This window comes from Mobula hypostoma, chromosome 7, assembly GCF_963921235.1.
Source record: "Mobula hypostoma chromosome 7, sMobHyp1.1, whole genome shotgun sequence".
Taxonomy (NCBI): Eukaryota; Metazoa; Chordata; class Chondrichthyes; order Myliobatiformes; family Myliobatidae; genus Mobula; species Mobula hypostoma.
Window position 1 is genome coordinate 153,642,850 of NC_086103.1, and position 17,049 is coordinate 153,659,898.

Consider the following 17,049-nt stretch of genomic DNA (forward strand, 5'->3'; position numbering starts at 1 on the left):
GCAGTGAATTCCTAACATTGTTTCAGAAAGTGGAAGATGCTAGACAGTTGACATTTGGAGGGGCTTGGCCATTGTAAAACGAAGCTCCATGGTTATTAAGCCAAATCCCTCTCTTTTAACTCGGCAGTTCCTCCAATTATTTTTGTCAAGCTGTGTCATCAAGATTTTTCCCTTCAACATTAAAAAAAAGTGTGCAGTTAAAAGGATATGGAATGTATTCCAATTAAAAAAAGGTTAATTCCATTTTAAGCTCGCTCAGTATTTAGTTAAACTAAAGAATTTAGTAAGGGTGCTGGGCAGAGATTGTCAAATGCTCCCATGACACTATAAAAATGACAACTGTGGAAAGCAAATGATCATATTTGAATGATCTAAAACAAATCTAATATCCAAATGTTACTTTCTTTTTGCTGGATAGCTGGAGAGAAATTTAAGAGGTACATACTTTAATGTTTTATCAATGCTTACTTCCTTGGGATATTCCTTTCAAAACTGGAGAAATATTTATTGTGCAGCTGAACTCCATTTTTGTGACTGAGTGCAAGTTGAAAGTATATCTCGGTGAGGCTTATTTCTTGATCAGTATTCAAGTAGTATGAGCTTCTAAACAATTCTTGTTGGCCTTGGCATAGGGCATTTGTAACTGATGTTACAGATATCAAAAAAAAATGTCAGGAGAATTTGAGTTTTGCTAAGTTAAAATAAGAATTCAATGAATATTTTAGCATTATTTCTTTCCTCTTGTTTCTTTTGCAGTACTATTTGTAACTTGACTTGTATGTACCCAGGGGCTGTTCTTTGATCTGGGTTGCTGGCAACTCACCATGTTCTCACTTTAACACAGGCTCCTAATTTATATCCTGTTTATCATCAAATCTGCTTCCTTCTATTGCCCCAACATCACCTGCCTCAGTCTTGTTGCAGGGTGCACCATATTCTGCATCTTTGCCCCCTCCATTCAAAACTACTCCACTGCAGACCTGATTCTTCACTCTCAACACTACCCACACATTACATAGCACCTAACTGTGCTTACATGTCATAGATTCATACATCACAACAGCACAGCAAGAGGCCCTTTGTCCCATCTAGTCTGTGCTGAACTATTATTCTTCCTAGTCCCATCCACCTCCATCCCCTCCCATCCATGTACCTATCCAAATCTCTCTTAACTGTTGAAATTGAACCCGCATCCACCACTTCCACTGCCAGCTTGTTTCACTCTCACCATTCTATGTGGATGAATTTGCCCTTAAGTTTCCCTTGAATATTTCATCTTTCACCCTTAACCTAATTGGGTTCTGGTCTCACCCAACCTCAGTGAAAAAAGTCTGCTTGCATTTACCCTATTTATACCCTCATAATTTTGTATAGCTCCAACAACTTTTCCTTATTATTCATGATCTCAAATCCTGGCAGCATCCTTCTAAATGCTCTCTGTGCTCTTTCAATCTTATTGACATCTTTCCTGTATTCGCTCCAGTTTTTGTTGAACCACAAAGTGCACTTCATTTAGAAATTTGCCTTGTATTTAAGTACTATCCTATAGTATTCTTTTCCTAACTTGGTAACATCTTTAAATCCTCCAGCTTTTTTGAAGGATTTCACCTACCACAAGCAGTGGTGTGTTGAACTACAAAGGTCTTATCAACTAACTTTCTCCCCAAAACTCTCCTATCCAATTGATCTAGTTTTTAACACCCCAATTTCAGCCATGATGGAGTGGTGGAGAAGACTCGATGGGCTGAATGGCCTAATTCTGCTTCTATGGCTTATGGTTTAATAGACTTCTTGTCTTTGGTGTTTGAAATTTGGCTCTAAAGTCACTTTCCTCACTGGTTTTGCTGGGATCTAACTGCCAGGAAAACTCTAGGTCAGCCTTTTTCATCTATTTCTCAGTAAAACATTCAACCTCTTAATGGAACATTCCCTCTCTCTTTGCTCAAGCTACTGAAACTATTGATCAAAGCAGATTTTAAAAAAACACCATTCTAGTGAAAAAAGACAGCAGCAGCAGCAAAATTGCATGATAAACTGACTCAGACTCACTGGATTTTGAAGCTAAGTTATAACAGAAGTAGCTGTGTCATCGAGAAGATGGAAACTTTAATTTGCCTACTCAGTAACAAGTGTGCATTATAGTAACTGTCTTATTTATGTAAATTGTAAAAATGTAAAATGTAAAAGTAATGCAAAACTGAATTAAATACCATAGCTGACTGATTATGACCTCTTTGTTCAAGTGAGTTTTATAACACCTGAACTAATATTATGTAAATTGGTATCTCTCTCCTGAAAATTAACCTTGTACTTTGAAAATATTTATTGGTGTTGGTCCTAAATTGTTGCACCAGGATTTGTGTAAGAGTGTGCGTGCATGCCTGCATGTGCGTGTGTGTATGTGTGTGTGCGCATGAGAGATCAATGGCTTCAATCTTCTGATCATGTGATCCGATGGAAGTTCATGACTACCATGTGAAGGTAGAAATAACTGGTGAACCTGGTCAAGTGAGGTGAGCCAATTCATTTCTGCATGGAAAAGAGCTAATATAGAATAATTTCCTTCACTTAATTGTGAAGGTTAGATATGAAGGATCACAGGCAGAAAAATGTTGACTGTTTCCTTTTCCTTAAGCACTGCTTGCTCTGCTGATATTTTTTTTCCAGCATTTTTTTGTTTCTGTTTCAAATTTTGTGCCAGTGACCTGTGTTCATTTCCCGCCACTGTGTTTAAGGGACTCTGTGGATATTCTCTAGGTGCTCTGGTCTCCTCGCTCTTTCCAAAGACATACCAGGTTAGTAGGTTAATTGGTCACTTGCGTGCATTTGGGCAGCATGGGCTTGTTAGACCTGTTTCTGCATGGAATCTCTAAAAAAAATAAAATTTCCAGGATTGGCAAGAATTTGTTTTAAATTCCTGATTCAAACGATCATTGGTACAGCTAATGTGCCTAGATGCAGAGTTTAACCAGCACTCAAAGCAACTGATGGCAGGGCTTGTCACCTTTCTTTAGTTCAGGGGTTCCCCACCTTTTTAATGCCACGCACCCTCACCATTAACCGAGGAGTCCGTGAACCCCAGGTTGGCAATCCCTGCTTTAGTGATTGTCTTTAGTGACTTTAGTGATTCTCCTTTAGAACTGGTGCAGTGGGATGAAATGAATACCATGTGAAAGTGTCTAATTAAACAATGATGTTTAAACGACATTTGCAGAAGTACATGGATAGGAAAAGTTTATAAAGATATGACACAAATGCAGGCTACCTTACATAGGCAACTTCTCAGCTGGATCAGTTAGGCCATATTACTCTTGGACTCTAGTCAGAAGTCATTCAGTTCATTGGGATTGCTTTGTGAGATGACAAAAGCCAATTCTCTCACTAATTTTCTCTGTGACCCACCTGCACTGGGGGCAACTTACCGGGCCAACGCGAGGAGACTGGAGCACATAGAAAAAAAATCCACACACTCTCAAGAGCAACAAGCAGACTGTATGCAGACAATATCGAAGTCAGAATTGAACCCAGGTCGCTGCAACTGTGAGGTACCAGCTCCAGTACCTCTGCCAATGGTTTTGATAATCCCGTGACAGCTGGATCCCAGTTACAGGCAGCTGGGTCCAGAGACTTACTTTGGTCAAGATCTGGCTTCAAAATCAAGCGCTGAGCTGAGGAAGCTCTGCACCAACAGCTCAGAAACATGGGTATCAGAAGCAATTTAGTTTAAGGTTTCTTGATCTGACATTCTCTGACACTTGCTTAAGTGTTCAAATAAATAAATTTGTGCAGAATATTTAATAACCAGACAAAGCCACAAAAAATTCTGGAGTGTCCACTTTCAGAATGATAAGAAACAACTCAACTTCCATTATGTATTCTTCTGGTTTTCAATAAATCATTTATTCACAGATTTGGCTTGTTTATTTATTGTAGTATTTATGCACCACACATAGTCAGATGATGACTACTGTAAAGCAATGACATTTCACAGGAGTTAACTTTTACAATGTTCTACAAAATAGTCTGTGGGGAAGATTTTGGCCTTGGATGTTTCTTGCCTGATGTCTCAGAGGTTTTACAATTGTAAAAGTTTATCCATGTGAAAGTTTTTCACTTTTAGGAATGTTTTACACAGTTGATACAAGTATTCTAACATAAATTTCATTACTTTCCTAAGAACTAGATATCAAACTGTGGAGCTTTACTTTAGTTTGTCATATCGTACAATACTGCTGTTCAGTGATACAATCCTAGTCACCTATCTCACCATTCTATGCTCTGTAAAGTACTGTCCAATCAAGTTTTATCGTACTACATTTTAGAGTAATCAGGTTACTTACCATGGATGTTACAATTATTTTAACTGTTGCAACTTATTCTGGAAACCTAGATAAAAGTTGCTTTAGAAAATGCATTGGATGCTGATTATATTGAAGAATTCAGGATTCGTATACTGAGAAGTACTTCTCTTTCACAGAGATTCAGAATCCTTTGAACGACAGTATAATTTTTGCACCATAACTTGTTTCTTTTCAAAAAAAAAGTTCAGAAACTGAAAATGTCAATGTTTTTCATGGTGCGAGGGAAATACAGCACCTAAATAGTTAAGAATACAGACAATGGCTGAATTGCAAAGCAGCTGGACTCACCTACACCTTCACATGCCTTGTGCTTTTCCATTAAACCATGCTAGAATCAATACTGTTCATATATCAGTGCAACATCGTCCTAGCTAATTAACTAAACATTCATTATTTCTTCAGAAATGATTTATAAAATTGCACTAAGCAATTAGAGCTTGGTAATGGGAACAGGGTTTATTAAAAGGGAGAATTTGGTGAACGAACAGTCTCGGACGAGCTTGGTGAGTAATCTTCAGATTCAGAGTTGTGTTCTGGTGCATTAGTTTGTACCACATAGCTTCTCCTCACATCCTGGTTGCATCTTCTTCGGAAAACCTGCCTCTCCTTATCAAGAGCGGTGGTCTGTCAGGGTCATAAAATAGTAAATGAGAAAAAAAAATCAGGTTTGAGACACATGTAGGAACATTACCTAAATTGTAATCATGATCAAAGGGAATAAGACTTTATATATATTATACATTTTACAAGTGGATATCTTGGAATAGATAATTGCATTTCAAACGGTGTCTTTGAAGCATTCTAGCACTGGCAATTGTCACGTTTCATAAAATATTATTTTCTGTAAGTTGATGCTTGTAAATGAAATCTTTGATGTTAATTTTCCAATATGCAAAAACCTATTCTATTCTGAATTGTGCAAATAAATTTAGTCCAACCTCATTAATGTTGTTATTTACAGGAATTGAAAATAATGTGAAGTCTTAGTTAATGCATTCACTGTGGATGTACAGTATGCCTAAAATGCAGGAATACTAGGGCCTCTGTTAGAGTGAGGTCAGAGCTGCTGTAAAACTGTTAATAGGTCCCCTTTGAAGAAAGGGATTAACACTCTCATTACCTTCTGGCTGCCCAGGACACTCCTGCCCCACGTATATATACACACACACACACACACACACACAAACTTCAACAAGCAGTGAATTATTTCTAAGGTTGGAGTGTACATTTCAGTCCAAAATCAATTTGGATTGGTTATTATTTGTTTTTAAAGTTCAACATAATTCTAGCTTTTTTGTAAAATTGTAATCGTGCCTATTGGCTTGCAGATGTTGCATACCATACTGTGATTCTAAAAGCTGTGAAATCCATCCAGTAAAAGTTTAATTTAATGTATTTAATCACCATAAACCAATTACTTTGACTATATAAAATAGTAGATCCTTTGTGTAATGTAGGCAAGCCCACTGATTTTACCTTACCACAGGAAAGATAGATAGAGTAATGGAATACCATTCTAAAACAATAGTAAGTTTACTCTTCTCCCATCTAATATAAATAGAACCCTGTAAAATTGTTTATCAAAAATTTGTGGCACTGTTACTGAATATTATGTATTCACATTAAACAGAAATCCAAGGATGAACACTAGAAATTTATACATTAAAGTAAGCAGCATCTTTGACTACTAAAACTATATCCATTTTCCCATTATTGATACATTTATTCATTTGGGGTCAGCCAACTGTTTTGATTTCATCCGATTTCACTAACAAGAATTTGGAAAAAGAATAAGAAAATCTTTCCAATAGGCAAAAGAGCAATAGAACCATAGAACGGCCCTTCTAGTCTGTGCTGAAACATTATTTCACTAGTCCCATTGACCTGCAGCCAGTCCATAACCCTCCAGACCTCTCCCATCCATGTACCTACCTAATTTATTCTTAAAACTTAAGAGCCTGCATTTACCACGTCAGATGGCAGCTCGTTCCGCACTCCCACCACTCTCTGAGTGAAGAAGTTCCCCCTAATGTTCCCCTTAAACCTTTCCCCTTTCACCCTAAAGCAATGTTTATCTCTCCTAATCTAAGTGGAAAGAGTCTATTCACATTTACTCTGTCTATACCCTCATAATTTTGTAAACCTCTATCAAATCTCCCCTTATTATTCTATGCTCCAAGGAATAAAGTCCTAACCTGTTCACTCTTTCCCTGTAACTCAACTCCTGAAGACCCGGCAACATCCTAGTAAATCTTCTCTGCACTCTTTCAATCTTACTGATATCCTTCCCATAGTTAGGTGACCAGAACTGTACACAATAATCTAAATTTGGCCTCACCAATGTCTTATACAACCTCCCCATAACATCCCAATATATAAAATTATTTTAGAATGTATTTTTGATTATCTGGCAGCAATTATCTTGAGAGGGAGGTGAGCCAATGAATTATTAAAAGTACAAAAACATTATCAGGAACTTTAAAAAAATCAAAGTAACAATTATTTCTTATACTTTTCCCTGAATGCAAGTCAGTGACACTTAGAACTTATACTGCAGCCTGACTGGTTCAGCTGTCCTTTTATAATAAAGGAATAATGCTTTAAATTCTTTTCCTACATTTTGGTTTTTAAAGTTCAACATAATTCTAGCTTTCTTTGTAAAACTAATCGTGCCTATTGGCTTGCAGATGTTGCATACTATAATGTTGTTGGATTGCAGTTTGTGTTTAAAGTTTTGAAAATGAAAACAAAAAAATAAAAATTTAAAAATGTAACCAGTTCTATTAACAATGCACATTCACTTCATTGCTTGATGGGAATAATTTAAGGTATTTTTGCATTCGGAATATTGCTGTAAATCACGATACACTGAGGTACTTTATTCTGTTCATATGAGCACTTTAGTTAATATTGCATCACATTATGATGTAACATTAATGATTACAACTTAAAATATAATTCGATATCTTGTTGAAAATAAGTGTGACATTTAAACAATCCTGAGACAAACAGAGGAAGATTTGCTGAAAATTATGCTGACATCTGCCTTATTTACCATTGTACAAAGTTCAGAATGAAACTAACAAAAGAAAACTGGGGAGTTTCTTGCTTTTACGGTAGTTAGGTTGCTGTTATACCACATCTACCTGACTGACTGACACATGTATAGATTTTGCAATTTTCTTGCCAGCAGACTGGTTATATTGTAAACCACACTGAACTAAGAGATGAAGAGACTGCACATACCCTAAGTGTAGGAATTACTTAATTCAAAGTTACATGAGAAAGATTTTTACAATAATGGAACAATTATCTTTTTCTGAAAAATATCAGCAGTTCTGACAACTTTCTTCCAAGACTGTCAGGAAGCTTTGAATACTTGTGCAAGGCCGGAGTTCAAATCTTTCCGACAGTTGTTTACTGGGATTTCTAGACTGGGCTTTGCTGTTAGACACTTTGTGAAGTCATGTGCTGGAGCAACAACCCAGCAAATCCCCAGCAGCTATGCTGATTAATCTGTCCAGCTAACCTATACCAAGCTGGTTTATCACTTTTTAAAGGAGCTCTAAAAATATGTACAAGTAACAGAAATAATGAAGTCTGAAAAGTCGGAAGACTTTGCAAAGACTAACATTTTAAAATATAATCCTTTTAATGCGACTTGCTTACACTATTGTTAATAACAGACTGACATCTAGAAAAGTAACATCCAGGAAAGACATCACCATCTGGGACATCTCTTCTTCTCATTACTATCACCAGGGATGAAATACAGAAGACCCACACACAACATTTTAGGAACAGCTTCTTCCCCTCCGCCATCAGATTTCTGAATGGTCCACGGACATTATTTCACTATTCCTCCTGTGCACTATTATTATATATTTATTGTAAATTACTGTCACTTTTATGTCTTGCTCTGTACTGCTGCCACAAAACAACAAACTTCACAAAATATACCAGTGATAATAAACCTGATTCTGGTTCTATTTCTAATTGATTGTAAATAAAATCCAAAGTTTCAGAATCTACTACCCAGAGTTCTAAACAACTTGCTATTTATGGAAAAAGAGACATCTCATGAGCACAACATAAGCGAAAAAAAGGATAAGTAGAAGGTAGTTGCCTTTTAGCCTGTATCCAGAATGAACAAGATTAGTGAACAAGATTAGTAACCTGGAAATCAATTTAAAATTTTGAATTGGTATTCAAACTTTCCCAAACACCATACAAGCAGATGTCACAATACCTCCATTTTCATACGTTTCTTGGTGACATGCATATTTTACTTTTAATTGATTAGAAATACTAACACTTAGAACTTTTAAAACAATGTAAATAACAGAGTTGAATGTTACGATGTGTCTCGCCTGAGAAAAGCTTTCTGTTTAGCAGCTTAGTACATTCAAAGAGCGAGTTCAGTAACTGAGATCATTAATTATGTTATTGCTGATCCGCTAATGCTTCTGAATGATTCCCGCTGGGACCGGTACTTTTAAATTGTTCAACACTCTCTCTTTGGCTTTTTTTAAAAAGGCAAGCTCTTTACACTTACAGTATTCCAAAATACTAGCAAAGTCACTGCAACCAAATGTCTTAGTAACAGCAAATTGTGTAGTCTCTCTATTCTGCTTTTGAAAACAGGTTAGTGAATAGCATATGAATTTTGGGAAAATTTCTTGTTCAGATAACGAATAACTGGAGGTATGTAAGAATTTTACAATGCAAAGTAGAAATTCCATCTGTAACATCCTTTTTCAATCATAGCTCAAGCTTATATAGCCACAGAGTATTGGTTTTCATGTTAATATACCATTCTAACAGCAACAAAGAAATGCACTGGACATGCACAGTGTAAAAGGTAAATGGTTATGGCATTTCCCATCATTCTCAACTCTTGTACTCAGGGTTGTTATCTTTTTAAAAATCCCTTTGAAGTTTTTCTGGAGTTGAGTTTTGGGAAATGGAATACTTTCTCTTCTGGGGAACCAGTACCATTGTTGAATATTATCTGTTTCACTTCACTCTGAGAAAATGGTAAACACAACTTGAGAATACTCAACAATGACAATGGTTGCCAAAGCGAGAGTGATTTTCAGACTCTGCAAATTGCTTCTTACTCTATTAGTGACATTCTTCCTTTCCCATTCCAGCTATCACATGATATCTCTAAGTAAGATTGCCAATTTAGTCCTAAACTGAGGGCAATTAAGACCTGCACGAACTGGAAATTGGGATGCAATAGTTGGTACTCATTTCATGTGAATCTTTCATCTAAGTGAGATAAGAGACTCGTATTCCATCAGAATGGGCTGCAATCGCATCCAGGATAAATTGTCTGCTCTTATTCCCTCAATCTCAATACTGTAACCTTATAGTGACCATGGGGAATTGACTGATATTCTTTATTTTTGAAATTTAACAGAGAAGTATGTAAAAAGTTCTGGTACTTCTGAAGTGAATTATCGACATCTGTAACTTTATATCCATCCTGGGGGCGAAACGAACTCAAAGCTTTGTTGTTACATAATCTTCATAAAATAATCTGACTGAGGGGCTGCCTCCTCCAACCATGTCTCTGATATATTTCCATTTAAATCATTGATTTTGTCAATGCATATGTTGTAATTCAGCCTTAATATGTGGAAGGAACCAACAAAAAAATGTAAGAGAGAAAAATGGGGAAATATGATGAGGGACGAACTATAGACTGAGCTGGAGACATACAAAAGCAATTGTTTCTTAATGGAATGTATTTCTGCGACTCTAGGATTACCTTTTCCTTTTATCTTGAATAATGTTAGGAAGACTCCGGGGACTCTTGTCTATTTTCTCAATGAACTCATACATTCAATCAACTAAACCATTGCTTTCTGTGTGAACTACAGCAGTGATTCTTGCACGAAGAATAGGCATGTTTTTCTGAACTACTGCTCTGCATGTATTTTTATACTTTGAAATTAATAATATGGAGACTGAATACAGTTACGTTCATGTTCTTGTTTGGATATGGACAATTGAATAAAACACAGATAAACATTAGAACTGTTGTGATAATCACCCACTAGTTTTTCATATAAACAGTGGGTTCCAAAATTTGCACTATTGAAGATAGCAGTTTGAAAATGTTCCAGAATTTGCTGAAAGCTATTGGTAGGGCAACTTTTTATTAGGTGATCAAACCTTATGAAAAGTCATTGACACAATAGTTTTTAGGTAGCTATATGAAACCAATTAGCACCAAATATGAGTCCAGCTCAGTCTACAAATAAAATGCTAAGCAGAGGCAGAACATGGGGCTCTATGACTTTGTAACTATGATTCTAATTATTAAAGGACAGTCTTTAGTCAATGTATTTGGCTTAAACAGTGAGTACTATTATGAAGAAATGTTCTGGAGCAGGTACCAAACTTGATGTGCAAGAAAAATCAATCTTTCTAGAACATAAATGTAGCATTGAGAACTGTGCCAAAAATCATTTCTGTGTATGCTGCCCGAGGTACTGCACCGGAAATGGTAACTGTAAATAACTCTCCACCAGAGGAGCAAAGCACCACATGCTGCAATGTATTCTGGGTAGGGTGAGGGTCTGCTGAGCCCACACCTCAAGGCCAATAATATGATGGAGCTCTAGTACAGTTGTTATTTGTTACTTCAGAGCCCTAGAATGTTTGCCAAATTTTTAAAAAGAGTTGACAAAATCAATGTTTAAGCTATTGAAGCAACCTATAATTAGTGAAATTTCATTTTTAATGTTGTTTGCTGCTCTCATCTGCCTTTTATACTACACCGGTGTCCAAGTAGACGATAACATAGTACTATAAAAAATGTATGAGTCCTCTTTGGGTAAATCTTTCTATGAGATTAGGACTGACCAGCCTGAATAGTAAATCTCAAGCACTTTCAAGTGGAAAATGGTTCAGATGATCATGTGAGTAGCCTGCATGTGCACTGAATAACCCAATTGGAGCCAGTTAGTATTAAGTTAATGACAGACACGGGACATGCCAGTATGGAACAATTCCTCTTCTGACAGACAGTATGGCAGAGTTTACACCACACCGTCGCCTATATCTGCACTCAAGAAGAGACTGAAAAATGTGAAGGGTGGGGAGGAGGGTGGTGATTGTGAGAGTGTGATCAATAGGAAATGATGGGCCACTCTTCAATGTGTAATTTCCTCCTACGAGCCTATTTGCATGACCTAGTCACGACCAGGAGTGTGCCTGTACAGACGATATTTCTTTTCCTGGAAATAATTAGATTGGCAACATTGAAGATAATTTAATTTTAGAAGGGCTCTTCTAGCATAACATGTGGCTTATTTTCAAATGCAATGGACAACTGCATTAGCCTGGAACTTCAAAGCAACTTTTGTCCACATGTGGGATCCCAAAGACTTGCTAGTTGATAGGTTAATTGGCCTCAGTGCAGATGAATGGAAAGAAAAGCAGGAGTTGGATTGGGGAGCTGATGGACATATGAAAGAGACTACAGGGAATAAATTGGGGGAATGGGATGGTGGGAATGGGATGGTAGGAATTGCTGACCTGACCACAATGGGCCACATTAACCTCCTCTTATACAGAAATAAAATATGTGAAATAACTCTTCAATGGCTGGAGTCACGTCGTGCACAAAGGAAAATATTTGTAGTTGACGAAGGTCAATTATCCCAATCTCACTACATTACTGTAGAGTTCCTCAAGGTCGTGTTTTAACCTCAGCTACCTTAGTCAATGATTGTACAATGTTCAACTGCATTTGCAACTTCTCAGAAAGTGGAGTTCAAACCTTCATCTAGGATTTAGGGATAGGCTATTAAGTAGGAAAAAAAGTGTCAGAATTAATAGACAAAAGCCTTCTCCATCAATGGAGCATTAAACTATCTTGATATTCAAAATACATGGCCAAGTCCCTCTCTGTTGACTTTTTGAGGGTCACCATTGAGCAGAAACTCAACCGGACCAACAATGTGAATACAAGAGCAGGTCAGAGAAGAGTATACTGTAGCAAGCTGCTAACATTCCAAAGACCATCCACTAACTGAAAAGTTCAAATCAGAAGTGTGATTGAACACTCTCCGCCTACTTGATTAGGTGAAGCTTCCAACAACGTCAGATCAGTTCCATCCAGGACAAAAATAGGCCTCTGCACACTGTGACCACAGTCCCTTCTATCTTAAAAAAGCCCTGCAATGATTTATCTGCCTATTCCAACAGCACTCTCGAAGTCACAACTTCTGCTGTCCAGAAAGATAAATGCAAAATGTATATGGGAACAACACAACCTGAATGTTCCCCTCTAAATCACATACCATTCTGCCTTGTGCTTGGCCTAGACCCCAGAACTCCTTACCCAACAGCATTATGGGAGACAGAGTCACCAGACAGAGTCTAGTGGTTCCAAGTAGTCACAACAGTTATTGTCATTTTTCAACAAAATGGCTGACCCATTATGCTGTGTAATTATTAATTCTAAATTCTCCAACCAGGAAACTATTGATCATCTTTCCTGTCAAGTTTAATAAACTTGTTTCAATATGTCCCAATCTTCTAAACTCCTTAACAAAAGCATAGAAAGCTAGGATACAAAAAAAAGGATCTATTCTGTTACACAAGACAAAAAGAATTTAGGTTAATCTCACTTTCCAGCTGTTACTTGATCATCTTGTACGTTATACCCCTCAGGTAGCTCTTGGAAACCTAAATATCCATTATTGGTTCCTGCTCATCTACTCTGATACAGTCATTTAAAATTCAAACAGATTCCAAGATTTGTGCAAACTCTAAAAATATCTTGTTGTTCTACTCTTCCCATGAATGTGAACAACCAATCTTTTCACTACATCGTATTTTTGTTCATTGCCTATATTTCTCTGAACTCTCATTGTGATATAACCTGAACTGTCACTCCACTGGAGAGAAGCATATGACTATCTCAGTAATCTGTGCATCCTCCCTCATTGGTCAGACCTACCATGATGCACGAATATTATATTTAAACAAGCCATTGGGGAAACTGATGCTTAATATTCAAGGAGTGATGCTTCTGCATTGCACTTCTGGCTTTCAAGAAGACCATAAGACATAGGAGCAGAATTAGGCCATCTGGCCCATCCAGTCTGCTCCGCCATTCAATCATGGCTGATCCTTTTTTTAAAATCTCCTCCTCAACCCCAGTTCCCGGCCTTCTCCCCGTAACCTTTGATGCCATGTCCAGTCAAGAACCTATCAATCTCTACCTTAAATACACCCAACGATCTGACCTCCACAGCTGCATGTGGCAACAAATTCTACAAATTCACCACCCTTTGGCTAAAGAAATTTCTCTGCATCTCTGTTTTGAAAGGGCGCCCCTCTATCCTGAGGCTGTGCCCTCTTGTCCTAGACTCTCCCATCATGGGAAACATCCTGCCGACATCTACTCTGTCTAGGCCTTTCGACATTTGAAAGGTTTCAATGAGATCCCGCTTCATCCTTCTGAATTCCAGCGAGTACAGACCCAGAGCCATCAAACGTTCCTCGTATGATAACCCTTTCACATAAGAACTGCTGCTTGGTAATAGTTTTCAAAGTAACTGCATTATTTTGGTTTAATTTCCTGTCTTGAAATGATAAATCTGTCATTTGCCTCAATTAAGTTATATTTCAAACATTACAAACTGATCACTTTTATTCATCCCTTTTGTTTATGGGGTTTAGATTGATGGGCAGTGCTTTAGTTGTATCTTAAAAACAAAACAGCAGAAACACGAGGAAAAAATGAACAAACAGACATGAGATTAATACTTGCTCCTTGTTCCCAGCGCAGCGATGTTGATGAACAATTGTGGTATCAAAATTTCATTTTCAAGCCAAAATGAAATGGCTACCAAAGCAAATATATGATGCAAGGAATTTGTGAAAGCGACACAGAATGCTGAAAGAAAACTGAAAAGAAATTTGTCGCAGAACAGTGAATTGTGAAAGGAGATTGAAAGATTCCCTCTTGGTTAAAGTAAAAGCTTCATTTGTTACTAACACTGTTTAAAAGTGAAGAATTGAAGCATTTTAGTCTGCAAAACTCAAAGGCAGTTATTGATATTAGCTGTTGATGTTAAGGTTAAAAAATTGTAAAATATGTTTTATTTGAACAGTTGTTAACAAGCCCGCACAGCCAGAAGCTGAGCCATTTACCAAAGAAGAGCAAATAAATGAACTTTAGATGTAAAATGACATAATAATCATTTACATTCACAAAGCCAGCTCACTGGGGTTCATTCACAAAGAGTCAACACTATGCCAGTCAAAGATCTGAAATGGGACAGTAACCTGTCACCTAATTAATTGGTAAGGAAATTAATCAACCATTTACACTTGTATTGGCTTTGCTATTTTCACTCTGTACCCTTAAAACAAATGCATATACAAAAACACAAGGAAATTAGGGCAAGACAGGATGACTCAGCACCTCAAATCTGTTCCATCATTCAACACTGATCAACACTGGCCTAAATTTGTCATTTATACTAGTTCCCCTATACTCTCATTACCCTGATTTTTCAAAACATATCCTCCTTCACCTTAAATACTTTTAATGATCTAATCTGCACACCCTCAGGGTACAGAATTCCAGAGCTTCACCATTGTCTACAAAAAGAAATTTCTACACATCTTTTTGAATTACCAACTCCTTATCTTGTAGCAATGCTCCTTGTTTTTTTAGTGAGAACATCTGAACATTTATCTTGTCAGGCACCCTCAGGATCTTTTATGTCTCCATAAAATCACAGCTCATTCTTCTGAACTGCAAAGCAGGCCCCAACTGTCTAGCCCCTTGATAGGACAGCACCTTGATTATTTGGATGAATAAATATTATTCAATCTTTTTTCCTGTTACATCACTCAGAAGCCCACTGAAATATAACCATATAACAATTACAGCACGGAAACAGGCCATCTCGGCCCTTATAGTCCGTGCCGAACTCTTACTCTCACCTAGTCCCACTGACCTGCACCCAGCCCATAACCCTCCATTCCTTTTCTGTCCATATAGCTGTCCAATTTCACTTTAAATGACAACATCGAACCTGCCTCAACCACTTCTGCTGGAAGCTCGTTCCACACAGCTACCACTCTCTGAGTAAAGAAGTTCCCCCTCATGTTACCCCTAAACTTTTGCCCCTTAACTCTCAACTCATGTCCTCTTGTTTGAATCTCCCCCACTCTCAACGGAAAAAGCCTATCCACGTCAACTCTATCTATCCCCCTCATAATTTTAAATACCTCTATCAAGTCCCCCCTCAGCCTTCCACGTTCCAAAGAATAAAGACACAACTTGTTCAACCTTTCTCTGTAGCTTAGGTGATGAAACCCAGGTAACATTCTAGTAAATCTTCTCTGTACTCTCTCTATTTTGTTGACATCATTCCTACAATTCGGTGACCAAAACTGTACACAATACTCCAAATTTGGCCTCACCAATGCCTTGTACAATTTCAACATTACATCCCAACTCCTATACTCAATGCTCTGATTTATAAAGGCCAGCATATCAAAAGCTTTCTTCACCACCCTATCCACATGAGATTCCACCTAGAGGTGTACATTGCACCACTAAATTCCACCAAGTAGTGAGTGGTGTATGTGGTATTATGCTACAAGAACAAAACCTCTCCAAATTAATTTTCCAAGACAAATCATCTTTACCTTGGAAAGTGATGGCTTTTGGACAGCAGGAAATAGAACCTGAATATGAGTGATTCTTCACATCTTTCAGAGTGTAATGGAAGTTATATACTGGTGTATTGTGAGGAACTTCACTACAAAATGAGAACTGAAGTTGTAGGACTGGCCACAACCAGCAATACTCCAAGCATTCATCTGTGTTTGGGCATTCAAACTAAATTAAGTCTGGACTTACATGCACATGCTTCGAGTCTGGGGTTTACTGAAATATTGGGATGCAGGACCTGTTACCCAGCTCTTCAGCTGCATTCCCCATAGATTCCAGTGGCAGACCATGATTATTCTAGGAAAACGCCAGCTGGATCCTCTGTCACTCAACCTTAGTCAGCTTAATTGTTTGTATTAGTGAACCAGATTTAAGAGGCGTTCAGCCAGACACATGAACAGCAGGGTACGGAGGCATATGGGCCTCACAATGACCAGACATCATAGGCTGAAGGGCCCATGGCTGTGCAGTAATGTTCTATGTAGGTCTGCATGTTGGTAGGTGTGGATGGAGGTAATTGAAAATGTATAAAAAAACAGATATTGAAAAGCTGAAATTAAAATCAAAAACGCTGGAAACACTCAGCAGGTCAGCCAGCATCTTTGGAATGAAAAACAATACCAGGTTCTCAGGCCAAAGATCCTACGTCAGAACTACGGGAGAAAACAGGCTGGTTTTAAGTTGCAGACAGGGTAGGAGGAGCAACAGAGTCATAGAACACCACAGCACTGTAAGAGACCCTCAGCTCGTCTAGTCCATGCTGATCTACTAACCAGCCTAGTCTCATCAACCTGCACCCGACTGTAGCCTCCATACCCATCCCATCCATGTACCTATACAAATTTCTCGTGTTGAAATTGAACCTGCGTCCACCACTTCCACAGGCAGCTCGTTCCACTCTCTTACCACCCTCTGAGTGAAGAAGTTCCCCCTCACATTCTCTTTAAATATTCACCTTTCACCCTTAACCCA

At 37.8% G+C, this 17,049-nt stretch overlaps 1 protein-coding gene across 4 annotated transcripts in view; it reads right to left on the reverse strand.

Moving 5' to 3' along the window:
* Positions 1–3,546: 3,546 nt before the first annotated feature.
* The window catches only part of dclk1a (doublecortin-like kinase 1a), a 293,292-nt gene continuing 279,789 nt past the window's right edge, over positions 3,547–17,049 (reverse strand). Inside the window, exon 18 of one of the 4 annotated variants that reach the window (XM_063054334.1) lies at positions 3,547–4,985. In XM_063054334.1, coding sequence (XP_062910404.1) covers positions 4,928–4,985 — 58 coding nt within the window. In that variant the 3' untranslated portion in view covers positions 3,547–4,927. Of the gene's footprint in view, positions 4,996–17,049 lie in introns of all 4 variants that reach the window. The other 3 variants (XM_063054335.1, XM_063054333.1, XM_063054336.1) reach the window with 3 other exon arrangements.